At 40.8% G+C, this 19,190-nt stretch overlaps 1 protein-coding gene across 8 annotated transcripts in view; it reads left to right on the top strand.

The window, feature by feature from the left end:
• The window catches only part of JMY (junction mediating and regulatory protein, p53 cofactor), a 127,641-nt gene that overhangs the window by 26,438 nt on the left and 82,013 nt on the right, over positions 1–19,190 (top strand). For all 8 annotated transcript variants that reach the window (XM_036308942.1, XM_036308939.1, XM_036308938.1 and 5 more), the window contains exon 2: positions 3,239–3,412. In XM_036308942.1, the coding sequence (XP_036164835.1) occupies positions 3,239–3,412 (174 nt within the window). The remainder of the gene's footprint in view (positions 1–3,238; positions 3,413–19,190) is intronic.

Consider the following 19,190-nt stretch of genomic DNA (forward strand, 5'->3'; position numbering starts at 1 on the left):
GGAACACATAATTTATATAACTTTATGGAGACATCCTCACATTATAGTTAAATGGATATATTAATATATTTACCCAAAAAGCAGCACTGAAAGAATGCTCCTCAAACTTTGACCAGCCTACTTTATGAACGATCTTGTTAAAATTCAGATTCTGATTCTGTGGGTGTGGAGTTGGCCCTGAGGTTCGATATTTCTAACAAGTTCCCGGATGATGCTGGTGTTGATGGTAAAATGGGGTGGATTGACCACGTGCATAATCTATTGTTTTCTACTCCATAGATGGTTTCACTGCTTATTAGATTGTGCTGCATTTATAGACTCAGTGTGATCCCCTGCCTCCCTAGTGTGTACCCTCTACTTCTGCCACTCCCCTTCCTCCCACCAAGATTTCTCATGCTTTATTCATGTGCTTTTTTGAATTTGGGCTGCTCTTCTTCACATATTTAGTACTTCCTATTCTTTGTTTTTCTATTTTAAGTGTTTTATTGCTCTCGTTTATTTATTTATTTTTGAATAATTCTTTATTGTTGAAAGTATTACACATGTCCCCCTTTTCCCCCCCATTGACCCCCTTCAGCCCACCCCTAGTCCTCCTACACCCCCACCCCCCACCAGGCCTTCAGCACCCTATTGTCTATGTCCATGGGTTATGCATATATGCATCCAAGGTCTTTGGTTGATTACCTCCTACCCACCCACCCACCCCACCTTCTCTCTGAGATTCCGCACTCTGTTCCATGCTTCCATGTCTCTGGATCCACTCCATTCATCAGCAACGTTATTTTGTTACTTAGATTCCACATATGAGTGCAATCATGTGATACTTGTCTTTGATTGGCTTATTTCACTTAGCATGATACTCTCTAGGTCCCTCCATGCTGTCTCAAAGGGTAATAGAGTCTTCTTTTTTACTGCTGCATAGTATTCCATGGTATAAATGTACCACAGCTTTTTTATCTACTTATCTACCGATGGGCACTTGGGCTGTTTCCAGATCTTAGCTGTTGCAAATTGTGCTGCTGTAAATATAGGGGTGCATACATTCTTTCTGATTTGTGCTTTGGGTTTCGAAGGGATATATTCCTAGAAGTAGGATCACTGGGTCAAATGGCAGATCCATTTTTAATTTTTTGAGGAAACTCCATACTGTTTTTCATCATGGTCGCACCAGTCTGCATTCCCACCAGCAGTGTACTAGGGTTCCCTAATGTTTCCTATCCTTTAAGACCCAACTCAAATACTAGCTTTAGAACACCTTTTTCAACTGCTTTAGCTTACTCTGATCCATTTTTTTCTCTAAACTTTTACTGTTACTTACAATCATTATTTTACTTTTATAAATCTGTTCTTTGTTTCTCTAGTTAGATTGTAGACCTCTTAAAGATAAAGTTGATCTTAGACATTTTGCATTCCCTATATGACCTCTCCTCTTGGATATCTAAAGAGCAATTTGGAGAGTGTCTCTGAATCTATAATCTTTACCTCTAAAAACTTGTGTCTATTCTTGTGTTCTTTTGTCTCAATGAATGCCAGAAACCTAATAGTAATCCTTAATTCCCTGTATCCTAAATCCACTCTTTTACCAAATTCTGTCCTCATTTACTTTTGGCCACTCTATAGTGCCTTTAGGTAGTTGTTTTATAATATTTTGCCCAAGTTTATAGTTATTGTCAGAGGGAGAGTTGGTTTAATAGGACTAATAGGAACTACTCAGGAGATAGTAGAAGTGGAAGTTCTCCATGTTAGCCATGAAAGTTGGAATTATAATAGCCTTGAAACAGTAGAATAACTAATATTTATAAGGTACTTTTTTTATAAAAGCACTATAATGTAGATTATCTGATTTGCCATGATTATTACTGATATAGTAGGCAGAATACTAAATGCCCTAGTACTGCTGCACTGTGGTCAAGAACCTGGGAAGGAAGTGAATCCTGAAGTACAAATTTAGCATAATAGTGTGTATAACAAAATGTGATAGCTAACGCAAGAAGTTGAAGAAGGAAGGTAGTAGTGGAAACTAGGCATCAGAAAGAAAAGCAGAATTTTGTGCCTGTAGGCAGATGACACTGTCACCCAGTAAATGGACTCTGAGAATAAATAAGTAAAATATTTTTTTATTTTTGCCACATGGTTCTTTTAGAGGTCCTGTAAATTTCAGCTTATACTTCCTTGGACAGCCTTTTCTCTCTACTCTGTAAAGTAGGTCGCAGTTTATATAACACCAACTCCTGCCCTTTTTTTTTTATGGGACCCATCATTTTATTGTGTTACTTTTATACTCTTAAAACATAATATTCTTCATAACGTATTATTGTTTATAATGTTTTTATTTTATATATTTTTATTGATTTCAGAGAGGGGGAGAGAGGGAGCGAGAGATAGAAACATCAATGATGAGAGAGAATTATCAATCGGCTGCCTCCTACATGCCCCACATGGGATCGAGCCCGCAACCCCGGGCGTATGCCCTGACCGGGAATCAAACCATGACCTCCTGGGTCATAGGTCAACACTCAACCACTGAGCCATGCAGGCTGGGCTGTAATGTTTTTATTTTTTCTTTCTCTTTTTTTTTCTTTCTTGTGTAATGTTTTTAAATGGAGCAATACTGTGAACTCCATGAGGAAAGGGACTATGCTTTTGTATCCCCAACTCCTAGCCCACTGTCTAATATGTTAGATCTCAGCCCATATTTATTGAGGAATGAATGAATGAATGAATGAATGAATGAATGATACATAGATACATACATGAGCAATGAAGAAAGTTAAATTGAGTTCCAAATTGGGAGGAAGACAGGAGTGGCAAGAAGATTTGGGGAAATTAGTAAAATAACATTGGCAAGAGTTGATAGCTATCTTGTAGATTAGCAATAAAATTTTTAAAAAATAAATATGGAGAAAGGTACTAGACCATGGAAAACTTTTTTAAAGCATTAACTAGACAAATAAATAGTATGGAGTCCTAGAAAATACAGAGCACAGGAATAATATGGTGAAAACAGTTTGAAAAGGATAATTCAGGCAGCAGTCTTGAATAATACACCTAAGGCATGGATATGAGGGATAAAAGGCAATTGGAGCTTTTTGTTCCCTCTTGCTTCTGTGTTTCAGGGTTCCCATGTCCTCATGATAGGGTGCAAAAAGCCAATATTTATAGGCTGTTATAATCAGATTTCTTTCTTTTATATATATATAGTCGGATTTCTTTGTAGTAAAACTTTTTTGTTCCACAGCTCTTGGATAAGCACAAGAATACAGAGAGCATGGTGGAGCTTCTGAACTTGTATCAGATGGAGGATGAAGCCTACAGCAGTCTTGCAGAAGCCACAACTGAACTCTATCAGTATTTACTACAGCCATTCCGAGACATGAGAGAACTTGCCATGCTACGAAGACAGCAGATCAAGGTATTTTTTTAAAACCTAAATAGTAGCCTGCCTGTTTCATAGTTCTCAACCTGGCTGGCCATGCATTTTAATTACTAGTGGAACTTCATAAAAATGTACATATCTGGTTCTTTGTTCACAAAGATTCTAGTTTGATAGGTTTGGGCTATGTAGAACCTAAACACATCATTTTAAAGCATCTCAAAAGACAATTCTGCTGAGTAGCCAGGAGAGCAGCCTAGAAAGTAAATACAGTGAGAGATTCCCCCTGCCGCTTTCCTGTACATCTCTTTCTACTCCTGTCTCCCTTTTAATGTTTTGGGTACCAGGTAGTCCTAGACTTCTTTACCAGAAGTTGGGAACATTTGTTTTGGGAAGACCTTGTTTTGAAAGTTACAAGGATTTAATGGTAGAGCTTTAAAATTCATGATACCTAATTTTCATGTGTAAAGTGTAACATTTTTTGAGGCAAATTTTAAGGATTGGGTTTTATAGCTGACCTCAAATAACTGTACTCTGTACTCTGTTAATTCACATGGAAATGTTGCTGATCTAGGACATGAAAATTGTGTTTTTGCATAATGGTTTAAATTGGAAAAAATTATATAAAAAATGTGTATTTGAGAAATTAGCAGTGGGCTCTCTCTGAAGCACATCCACACCTTTCTTCCCTCTCAGGTGTGCATCTTTACTTAGGCCCTGACCAGGTAGCTTAGTTGGTTAGAACGTCGTCACCTCGTCCCAATAAACCAAGATTGCTGGTTCAATCCCTGGTCAGGGCACATGCAGGAAGCAATCAATAAATGCATAAATAAGTGGAACAACAAATCATTGTGTCTCTGTCTCTCTTTCTCTCTAAAATCAATCAATCAATTTTTTTAGAAAAGAAATTAGCAGTTACTCTGGGAACTTTATGATTGGGAGCAAGGATGAGTAGTATATTTGAAAAATTATGAAAAGGTGAATGAGGTATGTCTGTGTATTTTTTTCCCCTTTACTAATGAATCAGAATATAGAGCAGCACAGAAATGAATCTCATACTCCTTTATTAATACTTTTGAAAAATATTGGGGTTGTCAGTCAGTTTATCATAAACTTGGTATTTTGGTTAAAATAGTAACTTGTAAATAATGTAATAATTTGTAGGCACCAGAACATCCTCCACATTTTTTAATGAAATAGAGATTTTTGTCATTTGAGAAATTGCCTGGAAGGCAGGAATGAACTGAATGACATGGAGGCCCCATATCAGAATCTGTGTGCATTTTGCTTTCATATTAATTATATCAAGATTTGTATTGAGTATTGACATTAGCAAATTGATTGAACCTACTTGTCATACTGTGTTATCCACTAGCATTACATTTTGTTTCATTTTTCCTGGAAAGCAGAATATAGATAAGGAGGAATAGACAAAAAAGTTTTTAAATTTGTAACTTTTTTAAAGGTAAATATGGTATTTTACTTTATTGCTGTTTTTGTGATATTGCTCCCAAATGCCCAATCAACTATGACTCTTCATTCTTTTTACCTTTGTGAAGGTTTAAATAGAAGTATTAGATTTAGTTTGTGAGCTCATGCAGTTTGTCAGATAAGTTTGTTTAATGGTGCTGTTATATTTTATAAGCCTAACTAAATTGATTTTTAAAAAAGAGAACCACATATCACTTTACTGAAAGTATAGCTATCACTAAAATTTCTACAGATTTTAAATGGCTAACGAGAATATGAACAAATTTCTGTCAATAAAGTCTACAACTTAGATGAAATGGAAACCTTCTTTGAAAAATACAAACTATCAAAATGGATTCAAAGAGAAATATATAAGTTTTGATAGCCCTATATTAACAAAGTTGAATTCATAACTTAAAACCTTCCCTCAAAGAAAACTTCCAATTCCAAATGACACCATTAGAGGATTTATCAAAGATTTAAGGAAGAAGTAATACCAGTTTTACACCAACTCTTTCAGAAAACAAAGTAAGGAACACTTTCCAACTTATTTTTTTGGCCAGTATTAATTATTCTGATACCAAAGCCCAATGACATTTACAGGAAAAAAAAACAACAAACCTACAGATTAACATCCATCATGAATGTAGATGCAGTATTCATTAACATAATATTAAAAATAGGATCTAGTAATTTATAAAAAGGATGATATGACATGTTTCAGTTTATCTCAGAAATAGTATAAGATTGGGTTAACATTCAAAGATAAATAAATGTAACTCACCATATAATCACAATAAAGGAAAAAAAACAATGTTATTTCTGCAGCTGCAGAAAATCATTTTAAAAATTTCATCATAAAAAGTCAACAGACTAGGAGGAGAGGGGAACTTCTTCAGCCTGATTAAGGGCATATATGAAAAGTCTAACATCATACCTGACTTCTTTCCCTTAATATTGGGAGCAAGGCAAGATTGTTCTCACCAGTTCAGTAAGGCAAAAGGAAAAAGGCATAAATTGGAAAAGCCAAAGTAAAGCTCTCTTGATTTGTAGATCACATGACCATGAATATAAAAAATTATAAGAAATCTAAAAGCTACTGGAATAATATATAATTTTAACCAGGAGGTCAGTATTAAAAATTCAATTGCATGTTCTCTCTTCTCAAGTCATGTATACTGAAAATTATAAAACCTTGTTGAGAGAAATTAAAACATACCTAAATAAATGGAGAGATAGACAGTCATAATGGATTGGAAGACTCAATAATGTTTATCAGCTCTCACTTGATCTGTGGATTCAAATTAAAATTCCAGTATGGTATTTTTTAATATACAAAAACTGACAAGTTGATTACAAAATGTATATAGAAAGGCAAAGAACCTGGAACAGCCTTGACATTTTTGAAAAAGATAAAAGTTAGAGGACTTACTACCTGACTTCAAAGCTTACAAAAAGATAGGGAATCCAGACATTGGGATATTGACATTGAATAGACATGTAAGCTAATGAAACACAACTGAATTCAGAAATAGACCCATTGTTACATACCAGTTTTCCACAAAAGGTAACAAGGCAATTCATTTGGGAAAAGAATCCTTTCAACAAATGGTGCTAGAACAACTGGATACCCACGTAAAAAAGATGAACCTCAGTCCTTATATTTTACACAAAAATTAATTTGAAATCTATCTTAGACCTAAAACATAAAAGCTCAAATTATAACACATATATAAGAAAACATAGAAAATTTATAGCATCATTGGGAAGGAAAGCCAAAAGTTTTTTAGATAGAATGCAGAACATAAGATAGATTAGACTTCATCAGGGGAATACTATGCAGCTGTAAAAACAGGGATCTCTTACCCTTTGAGACAGCATGGAGGGACCTAGAGAGTATTAATTATGCTAAGTGAAATAAGTCAGAGAAAGACAAAGTATCACATGATCTCACTTATATGTGGAATCTAATGAACAAAATAAACTGACAAACAAAATAGGTCCAGAGGCATCAATACATGGAACAGACTCAAGAGCCTCAGAAGGAAGGGGTGGTGGGGGGGGAAGAGATCAACCAAAGAATTTGTATGCATAACCATGGACACAGACAATAGCAGGGTGAAGGCCTGGAGAGAGGACTGAAGTGGGGATGGGGTATCAATGGGTAAAAAGTAGACATCTGTAATACTTTAAATAATAAAGGTAAAATTTAAAAAAAATTAGATTTCATCAAAATTAAACAGTTTTGCTCTTTGAAAGATTGCTAAGAAAATGGGAAGATAAGCCATAGATTGAGAGAAAAGACTTCTAATATACCTGAGAAAGGAAGTGTACAGCTTAATAAGATAAAAACCAAAAATTTTGAAAATGGACTAAATATTTTAAAAAGCATTTAAAGAAATGGCTAGTAAGCACATACAAAGATACTTAACATGGTCCCCAGGGAAATTCAAATTAAAGCCGTATGAGATACTATTACACACTCATTAGAATGATTATAATAAAAAATCCTGGCCCTCCCACAGGCTGGTGAGGATATAGAGTAACTGGAATTCTTATACAGTCCTAGCAGGACTTTAAAGTCATACAACCACCTTGGAAAACAGGCAGTTTTTTCAAAAAAACATATACATACCTTGACAAATCAGCTGTTTGACTAGTTATTTATATGAGAAATGAAAACATCTGTTCACAAAAAGATTTACTCACTAATTTTCATGCCAACTTTATTCATAGTAACCCCAAATTGGAACAGCCCATATGACCATCAACAGGTGAATGGATAAACAAAATGTGCTATCTATGCTAATAAAAGGGTAATATGTTAATTAGACCGGGTTGACAGGACATCTTCCAGTCGTCCAGTCCTTCTTCCGGACAAAGCCACCGTGGCGGGGGCCAAGGCAGAGGCGGTTAGGGGTGATCAGGCAGGCAGGCAGGTGAGCGGTTAGGAGAGGGTGCAGGCCAAGCTGAGGGGACCACCCCCTTCCCGTGCACGAATTTTGTGCACTGGGCCTTTAGTCCTAAATAATAAAAGGCTAATATGCAAATCAACCGAATGGCAGAATGACTGGTTGCTATGACATGCACTGACCACCAGGGGGCAAACGCTTAACACATTGTACGCGGGAAACGTATTTATACGTTTTACGTTGACTGGTAGTAGAGCGCAGGACACGTATTAATACGTTTTTTATAGACTGGCGGTAGAATGCGGGTAACGTATAAATACGTTTATTTTTATACTTTTTTATTGCTCTAAAGGGATGCTAACATGCAGATATACGAATTCCAAAGGACAAAATTTGGGTCTCTAACACAAACAATGGTGAATTATGTATGTACTTCCAGGTATAACGGTAATCTATTCAACTGCATAGAGTCATCCCTTCACACAATTCTCTGCCTTGCCACGCATTCAGTGCGATTCTAAGAAAAATAATTCAGTATACATTTTATAGTAAATCACAAAAAGTTTCATTGAAAAAAAATATGTAAAACTAAAGTTATCGTAATTTTACTGAATGTTCCCATTTGCGCAAAAAATTAGCAAATATGGCCCGCGCTACCTGTTAGCGCGCGATAAAAACTACCCGCAGACAATGTGTTAACACAGCCAGGCTCATGGCTGGCAAGCACAGCAGCGGTGGTGGGAGCTTCTCTCGCCTCCCTGGCAGCGCTAAGGATGTCCAACTGATGGCTTAGGCCCGCTCCCCAAGGGATCCCAGACTGTGAGAAGGCACAGGCCGGGCTGAGGGACAACACCCCCACCCCCTCCCCAATAAGTGTACGAATTTCGTGCACCGGGCCCCTAGTTTCCATATAATAGGGGAGAATACTCAGCAATCAAAGGAATTAACTATTGATAGACACACATGGATAAATCCCAAAGCATAGAAGACAAAAAAGACTATATATACAGTGTAAAGGGATGGATGGCAAAGGGGCATGAGGAATCTTTTGGAGGTGATAGAAATCTTCTGTATTTCAATTGTAGTGGTTGTTTCTTGTATGTGCACAGCTATCAAAACTTGTCAAATGAGCACTTTCAATGGATTCACTTGATGGCATGTAAAATTAACCTCAATAAAATAGATTACTAAAAATTATGCTGAGCAAAAAACACCAAACACAGAGTATAAACTGATTCCATTTTCATAAATTCTAGAAGTGATTTTTTTTTTCCTATATTGACAGAAAGGTAAACAGTTGTTGCCTGGAGTGGAGTGGGGCAGGAGAGATTGAGAGGTAGCAGGTATAACAGAATCTTCTGGGGTGATTGATATTCTCTAAATCTTGATTATAGTGGCTGCTATGTGGGTGTATAAATTTATCAAAATTTACACTTAAAATGGGTACATTTTGTTGATAGAGGTGATTTTTTTAAAAAGGAAAATAAATGAGCAGTATGTGCCTGTTCAGCTGTGGGCAAACTACGGCCTGTGGGCCGGATCCGGCCCATTTGAAATGAATAAAACTAAAAAAAAAAAAAAAAAAAACCGTACCCTTTTATGTAATGATGTTTACTTTGAATTTATATTAGTTCACACAAACACTCCATCCATGCTTTTGTTCCGGCCCTCCGGTCCAGTTTAAGAACCCATTGTGGCCCTCGAGTCAAAAAGTTTGCCCACCCCTGGCAGGAGTGGGGAACATCCTGATGGCAGGCCATATAAGGCCTATAGAATCATTTGGTCTGGCCCTGCCAAGTCATTAGAGGTGAGTAAATTAAGTTGACCAAATATAGCAAGCGAATTTTTAGGTTGATAATTTTGTATGATCCTTGAATGATGAATGATGTTGTAAGTAAATGTCCAAATGGCTGTTGGCAGAATATAGGTTTCCCATCCTTGATGTAGAAGAACGCAAAATGGGGTGATCAACACTGCCTAAAGATACATGGGAGAAGAGAGATTATTGAGAGCAAGTCTGTAGGAAGTGGTTACCTATGTCTGTATAGGAAATTGGAATTGAGAATATTCCAGATAGAGATATATGAAAACAAGAATGGTATATAGTAAACAGACATAGTACCTGTGCTTTAGTCACAATAAATTATTGAAACAAATTAATGAATCATCACACCAATTTAGCAACAGTAAGTGGCATGGCTGGGATTGAAACACATTGTCTGTTTGACTGAAAATCTGCTTTAGTTACACCACAGGGTGTGAATTGTTTGGAATGCCTCAGGTCTTAGGTGTTTTGTAGGAAATGAAAGGAAAGGGGTTCAGGAGCTAGAATGCAGTTTGGCCATTTTTTTTAAACTTTATTGTTGACATTATTACAGATACTCCCATTTCCCTCCTCCCCTCCTTTGCCCTTCTTACCTAGCTCCCACCCCCTCTTCCCTCTGGCCATCAGTCACTACACTGTTGTCTGTATTTATGAGTTATGCATATACTAGAGGCCCGGTGCACGGAATTCATGCACTGGGGGGGGGGGGAGGCGGGGGGGAGTCCGGGACCTCTCGCTCCTTACTGCTCACCTGGTGGTCAGTGTGCGTCATAGCGATTGGTTGTTCTGCTGGTCATTCCGCCATTCAGTCGATTTGCATATTACAGTTTTATTATATAGGATAGGATGTTCTTTGGCTAATCCAGCGGTTCTCAACCTGTGGGTCACGACCCCTTTGGCGGTCGAACGACCCTTTCACAGGGGTCGCCTAAGACCATCCTGCATATCAGATATTTACATTACGATTCATAACAGTAGCAACATTACAGTTATGAAGTAGCAACGAAAATAATTTTATGGTTGGGGGTCACAACATGAGGAACTGTTTTAAAGGGCCAGAGGTTGAGAACCACTGGGCTAATCCCTTCACCTTCTTTCATTCAGTCCGCCCCCTCCCCTCTCCTCTCTAACAACTGTCAGTCTGTTCCATGTATCCATACCTTTGTTTCTAGTTTGTTCGTCAGTTTATTTTGTTCATTAAATTCTACGTATAAGTGAGATCATATTTGTCTTTTAGCATAGTAATCTCAGTCCGTGCTGTTGCAAAGGTTAAGAGTTCCTTCTTTTTTTACATCCACGTAGTATTCTATTGTGGAAGACCATATCTTTTTATTTTTATTTTTATTTATTTATTTATTTTTTAAATCCTCATGCAAGGATATGTTGTTATTGTTTTAAATTGATTTGCGAGAGAGATAGAGGAGAAGAAGAAAAAGGAAGAGGAGGAGGAGGAGGAGGAAGGGGGGAGGGAAGGGGAAAGGGAGAGAGGTAAACTTCGATTAGTTGCCTTCAATATGATGCCCAGCCGTGGATTAAAGAGGAAACTTAGCCCTAACCGGTTTGGCTCAGTGGATAGAACGTCGGCCTGCGGACTCAAGGGTCCCAGGTTCAATTCCAGTCAAGGGCATGTACCTTGGTTGTGGGCACATCCCCAGTGGGGAGTGTGCAGGAGGCAGCTGATCGATGTTTCTCTCTCATCGATGTTTCTAACTCTCTATCCCTCTCCCTTCCTCTCTGTAAAAAATCAATAAAATATATTTTTTTAAAAAAAGGAAATTTAGGTATGTTCCTTGACCACCGGGCATTGACCCCACAACCATCATACATGATGATACTCCAACCAAATGAGCCACCTGGCCACGGCTATGCCACATTTTTTTTTAATATTTATTGTTGAGAGTATTACAGATGTCCCCCTTTTTCCCCCTATTGCCCCCCTCCACCTGGTTCCTGCCTAACCGCAGGCCTTCACCATCCTATTGTCTGTGACCATAGGTAATGCACATTTGCACTCTTACACTTCTTCCTCTCCTTAAAGAATACCCTTCAACATTTTATATAATACTGTTTTGGTGGTGATGAATTTCTTTCGTTTTTTCTTGTCTGTAAAGCTCTGTATCTGACCTTAAATTCTAAATGATAGCTTTGCTGGGTAGAGTAATCTTGGTTGTAAGTCCTTGCTATTCATCACTTTGAGTATTTCTTGCCACTTCCTTCTGGCCTGCAAAGTTTCTGTTGAGAAATCAACAGATAGTCTTATGGGTGATCCCTTGAGGTGATCCCTTGTTGCTTTTAAGATTCTCTGTCTCTAATTCTTGGCAGTTTAATTATGATGTATCTTGATGTGGGCCTCTTTGGGTTCCTATTTTTTGGGACTCTCTGCACTTCGTGAACTTGTAAGTCTATTTCTTTCACCAGGTAAGGGAAGTTTTCTGTCATTATTTCTTCAAATAGGTTTTTAGTATTTTGCTCTCTCTCTTCTCCTTCTGGCACCCCCATAATGTGATTGTTGGTACGCTTGAAGTTGTCCCAGAGGCTCCTTACACTATCTTCATCTTTTTGGATTCTTTTTGCTTTTTGCTTTTCTAATTGGGTGTTTTTTGCTTCCTCATGTTCCAAATCATTGATTTAATTCTCGAAATCCTCTACTGTTGAATCCCTTTATATAGCCACCAAATTTTGTGACCTTTCTCCTAGTGAATTTTGAATGTGTTCTTCACCCCTTTCCTTCTCCAGGACCAAGTAAATCAATAAGTGCTTTGTGAAATAAAAAAGATACCCACTCACCCCCCACCCCAGCTGACAGATTAGAATGGAGCCCCCCTTTAGGCAGATGCAACAGTACACATGGCTTGGCTAAGCATAGGCTAGCACACTGTGAACTACATAGTGCCACTATACATTAAGATCCTCATCTCTTACCTGAGCTTTTTTTGTTGTTGTTTTGTTTCCTTGCCTTTAAATTTCACCTTCTAAAAAATGTATTATTTTACACTCTTTACTGAGATTATGTCTAATATTAGCTTTGAGTATAAACATTTATGAATAGATGCTGCCAAAGCTAATCCTTTCATTCTGTTAACAGTCACTTCAGATGACTCCTGGGCCTGGAAAGTTTGCATCATCATGTATGATGGTTGTGGGTTCAATTCCTGGTACTGCTACATCAGTATATTCACAAATTTATCCTGAAATTTGTTTCACCTAAGAATTGGAGTTGTTTTTTTCTTTCCCACTCTCCTAACAATAGACAGGAATAACACTAATTTCTCACCTAAAACCCGGTATCTAAGCAAGTGATGTGTTTATCATAAGTAATTCTGTGCCAAGAAATTTGTATTTATAAACGAATCTCACTGTCCTAGCTACCTAAACTGACACATTCTTTTTTTCCATGCTAAAAACAGGCACTGTTTTCTTTCTAGTTCTGAAATTGAAAACAGAGGTGTCACTGTTTTTAGCACATGATCCAGATGACCAATGCTGTGCATCTTCAAATTTGCCAAGTTAGGAAATGAACTTAGTATCCTATCTTCGCTTACTGTCTTAGGTGCAGTTGTAGTCACATTTTTTAACAGTTGGCTGAAACATTAGCTACTAAATTTCAAAGTCAGTAAAAAACAACATTGAAAAGCATAATATATACATGAACAGTGAAGGTAAAGATAATCCAACAACAATGTGTAAATTATCTTCAAATAATTGTGACTGCATTTATTTTTTAACTTTTTCTCTTCAAAAAGCCATAATGCAAATTTTCTCAATTCCGTGTACAGTGTTTAATTGTGCAAGTAAAAATAATTTCTGCTAATAATCTGAGTTAAGATTTTTGAATTTGGAACACTGCTTGTTCTGTTTATTAAATTTCTGTTCCATAGTTGTGTCTGTTGGAAAATCAAACCAGATACTTCAGCAGAGGGACTTGAATATAAAGAGTTGTTAATTAGGTATAAAGTTGTTAATCAGATCATTAAGAAGGCAAGAATGTAGCTCTGTAAGATACAGAGTTAACAATTACCAAAACAGCCACCACTCTTAGGTTTGGGGGGTATAAAGGAAAGACGTACTTTATTAATAATCAGCGAAGAGGATGGGCCGGGTCCCGGCGAAACTAGTCTCTGAGGAAGAGGACATCGCTCACCTAGTGCTGGTGTTTGAGCTGCACTAGTGGAGAGATCCTGCTCTCTAGGGATAGTGCACTGGTGGGCTGGTGCTGGTTTGTCTTTCGGAGGAGGGGCTGGGGGCTGGGGGCACACAATGAAGGTTGTTTTGCAAAGGTGGGAAAGCTGGGAACTGGATTCTGTTAACTGCTTCAGGAAAATACTGCAGATGCTGGGTTGAAGAACCGAGGCTGGGATGATGCTCACAGGAACAGCAAACAGTAAAGTCAAATGATGCAGATGGGAAGAAGCAAATCTCTTTTACCTCCTCCAACCCTGAAATCTCCTCCCACCCTTCCTATTGACAAAGCCTAAATGTGGTTTGCAGAGCTTGAACCCTAGCATCACAGGGCAGAAGGTGGAACTTGGAGCTAACAGACAAGCCATTTGCATACATTTCAGATTTTCAAAGTTAGGGAAAACATCTAGTAACCTAGCTTATGATCTTAGGTAAAATAAACTTCCAAGTTCTTTAAAGGGTACGAAGTTTAATCAGTCAGGTCTTTGAAAAGGATTTCTATTCAAAATGTGCCGAGTAAGAGTTTAAAATTTTGGCTGCAGTGTTCAGTTTATTAAATTACTATTCCATACTTGCGAATTCTAATATTATATTTTTTAACTTGAGTGCTTTAAAATCAGAAGTAATCACAATAAAAAGCAGAAACCTTGATGGTTTTGTAATAGCAAACAAGTCTTCTAGAACCCTTAAATCTAAGCTGTAGTCTAAATATGCCACTTACTGCTAAGAATCCCACAGAGGTTTCCTGTTTCCTGTCAAATTAAATACAAATTCCTCAGCCTGACATTTAAAGGCCTCATGGTGATCACAACCTCCTTTTCTGGTCCTATCTCCCATTACCTTTATCTATTTTACCTAAACCCCTGCCAGGCTGGACTGCTATCTATCTCTTATCATACACTTATCTTTCCTGCCTCTAGGCTTTTGCTCAGGTTAATTCTTGCTTCCAGCATGCCTTTTGAAGGAGGTTCTCTTTCTCCATCTGTGCCTGTCAAAATTCTATGCCTCAACGTCCAAAGCTTCTGCAGTTATGAACCTCAATAAGTTCTATTTTTTTGTAGTGATTTTTTTCTCTTTATTTTTCCCCCATTATCATTTATCCCCCCTATACCCTCCTTTACCTCACCCTGCTCCCTATAAATAGCTAAGTTCCTCTCACCAAACCTTTCATTTTTCTTAAAGATCTTAAAACACCTTTATTCCTTTTTACACAGAGACACTGTTTGCCATTTATAATATCTGGTCAAAATGCTACTTACTCATTATTCCCTTTAGAAAGTTTGCCCAGACTTTGCACCCCAAACTCTACAGCTGGTGCTCCCCATGGTATCTTAAGCATACTCTATCATGGCATTTTTCATACTCTACTAGAGGCCTGGTGCACAAAATTTGTGAACTCGGGGTCGGGGGGGCGCGGGGGAGGTCACTCAACTCGGCCTGCACCCTCTTGCAGTCCAGGAGCCTTCAGGGGATATCCAACTGACAGCTTAGGCGTAAGCTGTCAGTTGAACATCCTTAGCGCTGCCGCGGAGCCAGGAGAGGCTCCCGCCACTGCAGCTGCCCTTGCCAGCTGTGAGCCTGGCTTCTGGCTGGGCGGCGCTCCCCTTGTGGGAGCTCACTGACCACCAGGGGGCAGCTCCTGCATTGAGTGTCAGCCCCCTGGTGGTCAGTGTGCGTTATAGCGACTAGTTGTTCTGCCGTTTGGTTGATATGCATATTAGCCTTTTATTATATAGGAATAGAGGCCCGGTGCACAAAAATTTGTGCACTCAAGGGGGGGGGGGTCCCTCAGCCTAGCCTGTGCCCTCTCGCAGTCTGGGACCCCTTAGGGGATGACCACCTGCTGGTTTAGGCCTGCTCCCTGGGGAATTGGGCCTAAGCTGGCAGTCAGACATCACTCTGGCAGCCCAGGAGCCCTCAGGGGATGTCCACTTGCCAGCAGGGAGCAGGCCTAAGCTGCAGTCGGACATCTTTAGTGCTGCTGAGGAGGCAGGAGAGGCTCCCGTCACCACCGCTGTACTGGCAGCCATCAGCCTGGCTTGTGGCTGAGCAGAGCTCCCCTGTGGGAGCGCACTGACCACCAGGGGGCAGCTCCTGCATTGAGCGTCTGCCCCCTGGTGGTAAGTGTGTGTCATAGTGGCCAGTCATTCCCAGTCTTTCTGCTGTTAGGGTCAGTTTGCATATTACCCTTTTATTATATAGGATAGAGACCTGGTGCACGGGTGGGGGCCAGCTGGTTTGCCCTGAAGGGTGTCCCGGATCAGGGTGGGGGTCCCCCTGGGGTGTCTGGCCAGCCTGGGTGAGTGGCTGAAGGCTGTTTGCAGGGTGGCCAAGCCCCCCCAGTGGGGACCCTCACCCCATGAGGGTGTGGCCAGCCTGGGTGAGTGACTGATGGCTGTTTGCAGGCTGGTCAAGCCCCCCCCGCCCCCCAGTGGGGACCCTCACCCCATGAGGGTGTAGCCAGCCTGGGTGAGTGACTGATGGCTGTTTGCAGGCTGGTCAAGCCCCCCCGCCCCCCAGTGGGGACCCTCACCCCATGGAGGTTTGGCCAGCCTGGGTGAGGGGCTAAGGGCCGTTTTCAGGCTGGCTAAGCCCCCTGGTGACGGAAGCTCCCAGCCACTCATTTTTTTCTTTTCTTTTTATTATTCTGGGATTTATTTACCTTCTATAATTGAAACTTTGTTGCTTTCAGTGGAGCTCAGAGCCGGCCGGGAAGCTTGGCTTCCTCCATCACTGGAGCAGCCAAGCTCCTGCTCGCTTCAGCTCCGTGGCTGCCGGCTGCTATCTTGGTTGGGTTAATTTGCATAGAGTTGCTCTGATTGGCGGTGGGCGTGGCTTAAGGCATAGCAAAGGTATGGTCAGTTTGCATGTTTGTCTTTTATTAAATTAGACTAGAGGCCCGGTGCACAAAAATTTGTGCACTCGGGGTGAGGGGGAGTCCCTCAGCCCGGCCTGTGCCCTCTCGTAGTCTGGGATCCCTCGGGAGATAACAACCTGCTGGCTTAGGCCTGCTCCTGGGTGGCAGAGGGTAGGCCCAATCCCTAGGTGCAGCCCCTGGTCGGTCTCAGAGCAGGGCTGATTGGGGAGTTGGGGCGCCACCCCCTGTCATGCACACAGCAGGGCAGATTGGGAGGTTGCGATGCCACCCTCAGTCACGCTCAGGGTAGGGCCGATTGGGGGGTTGGGGCACCGACTCCTGTCACACTAAAGGCAGGGTGGATGGGGAGGTTGCGGCGCCACCCCGTCACGTACAGAGCAGGTCACATCAGGGGGTTGGGGCGCTGCCCCCTGTCACATACAGAGCCGGCCGATCAGGGGTTTGGGGCGCTGCCCCCTGTCACTCACAGAGCAGGGCCCATCGGGGGGTTGGGGCTCCGTACCCTGTCACGCACAGAGCAGGGCCTATCACGGGGTTGGGGAGCTCCCCCCTGTCACGCACAGAGCAGGGCCGATCAGGGGGTTGAGGAGCTCCCCCCTGTCACTCACAGAGTAGGGCCGATAGGGGAGTTGGGGCACCGCCCCCTGTCACACACAGAGCAGGGCGGATCAGGGGGTTGGGGCGCCGCACCCTGTCACACACAGAGTAGGGCCGATCAGGGGGTTGGGGCGCTGCCCCCTGTCACGCTGATCCCGGTGCTGGGAGGCATATTACCCTTTTACTTTATAGGATAGAGGCCTGGTGCATGGGTGGGGATGGCTGGTTTGCCCTAAAGTGTGTCCTGGATCGGGGTGGGGGTCCCGCTTGGGTGCCTGGCCAGCCTGGATGAGGGGATGATGGCTGTTTGCAGCTAGTCACACACCCTTCAGGGTGGGTGTCCCCACTGGGGTGCCTGGCCAGTCTGGGTGAGGGGCTGAGGGCTGTTTTCAGGCTGGCAGGTAACTGAAGCTCCCAACCGCTCCTTTTTTTCTTTTTTCTTTTTTATTCTGGGCTAGCTTTAGCTCTGAGGCTTGGCTCCAGCTCTTAGGCCTCGGCTGCTGAAAGCAGGTATCTGGTTTGTTTGGGTTCTATAATCGAAACTGTTTCAACTCCAGCTCTGAGATCCCGGCTCGCTGAAAGCAGGTTTCTGGGGTTTTGTTTAGCTTCTATATTTGTAACAATGTTTCAGACTGCAAGCTCAGAGGCCGGCAGCGGCAGGCGGGGAACATTGGAGTCCTCCGTCACTGAAGCAAGCAAGCCTCATCTTCGGTTCAAGCTGCCTGGCTGCCGGCCACCATCTTGGCTGGCAGTTAATTTGCATATCGCCCTGATTAGCCAATGGGAAGGGTAGCACAGGTATGGCTAATTACCATGTTTCTCTTTTATTAGATAAGATTGTAATTCTTTATTTGGGCATTTATGTCCTCCACTAGGCTGAATAGCTTGTGATCTCTGGTACCTACAATACTGGCACTGAGCAAATATTATACATGATTGTTTTGAGTGAATAATTGAATAATTGAGACCTTTGTCAAAGGTCTCACAGCAGAGCTAGTCTCATTTCAAACCAGATTTCTTCATCACAGATATCTCTCTTCCTACCCTCAATTAGATTGTAAGTTTCTTGGGAGGAGAATATACGTGTTACTCATATATTTCCTCTAAAGCACCTACTGATACAGTAGTCTCTGCATTCAAATTATGTAACTGAGATGATTTCCAAATATTAGCCATGGGAAAATCTAAAAGGAAAAAAAAATCAATCATATCCAGTAGTAGCATCATTTAAGTTTGACTCCTGCAGTTTGAAACTGGAGATACAGTAATCATTTGAGAATTTTTTAAAAAATCTAGTCTAGATGAGTATGGAATTGGATATCAAGAATCCAAGCTGCTGCTACTGGCTTAATTGTCTTTGCTTGGTACTATTTTTATAGTCTCAGAAATGGAGTTTACATAATTCTCTTTCCAAATTAATAAGGAAGACATTTATGTTCTGATCCATATCTCCACTTCCTCTCCCCCACACACTGGAAAAAAGAGGTAAGTCTCATAATTTTTGGGCCTTATATATGAAAACATGAGCTCATTGTTTGTTTGACTAGAAACAGGAAACCTCTGGGATAGTGTGTCTTCAGCCTGTCTTTTTGGTATGATTTGTGACCCCAAGAAAAGATAAAAGCATTTTTTCGTGTTCATGCTTAAAAATATATGTATAATAAAGAAGATTTGGGCCGAAACTGGTTTGGCTCAGTGCATAGAGCGTCGACCTGCGGACTGAAAGGTCCCAGGTTCGATTCCAGTCAAGGGCATGTATCTGGGTTGCGGGCACATCTTCAGTAGGAGATGTGCAGGAGGCAGCTGATCGATGTTTCTCTCTCATCGATGTTTCTAACTCTCTATCTCTCTCCCTTCCTCTCTGTAAAAAAATCAATAAAATATATTTTAAAAAAAAAGAAGATTTGGAAAGTTCAGATTTTAAACAGGAAGAAAAATATTACCAATAATTTACTA

Source organism: Myotis myotis, unplaced genomic scaffold, assembly GCF_014108235.1.
Source record: "Myotis myotis isolate mMyoMyo1 unplaced genomic scaffold, mMyoMyo1.p scaffold_m19_p_5, whole genome shotgun sequence".
Taxonomy (NCBI): Eukaryota; Metazoa; Chordata; class Mammalia; order Chiroptera; family Vespertilionidae; genus Myotis; species Myotis myotis.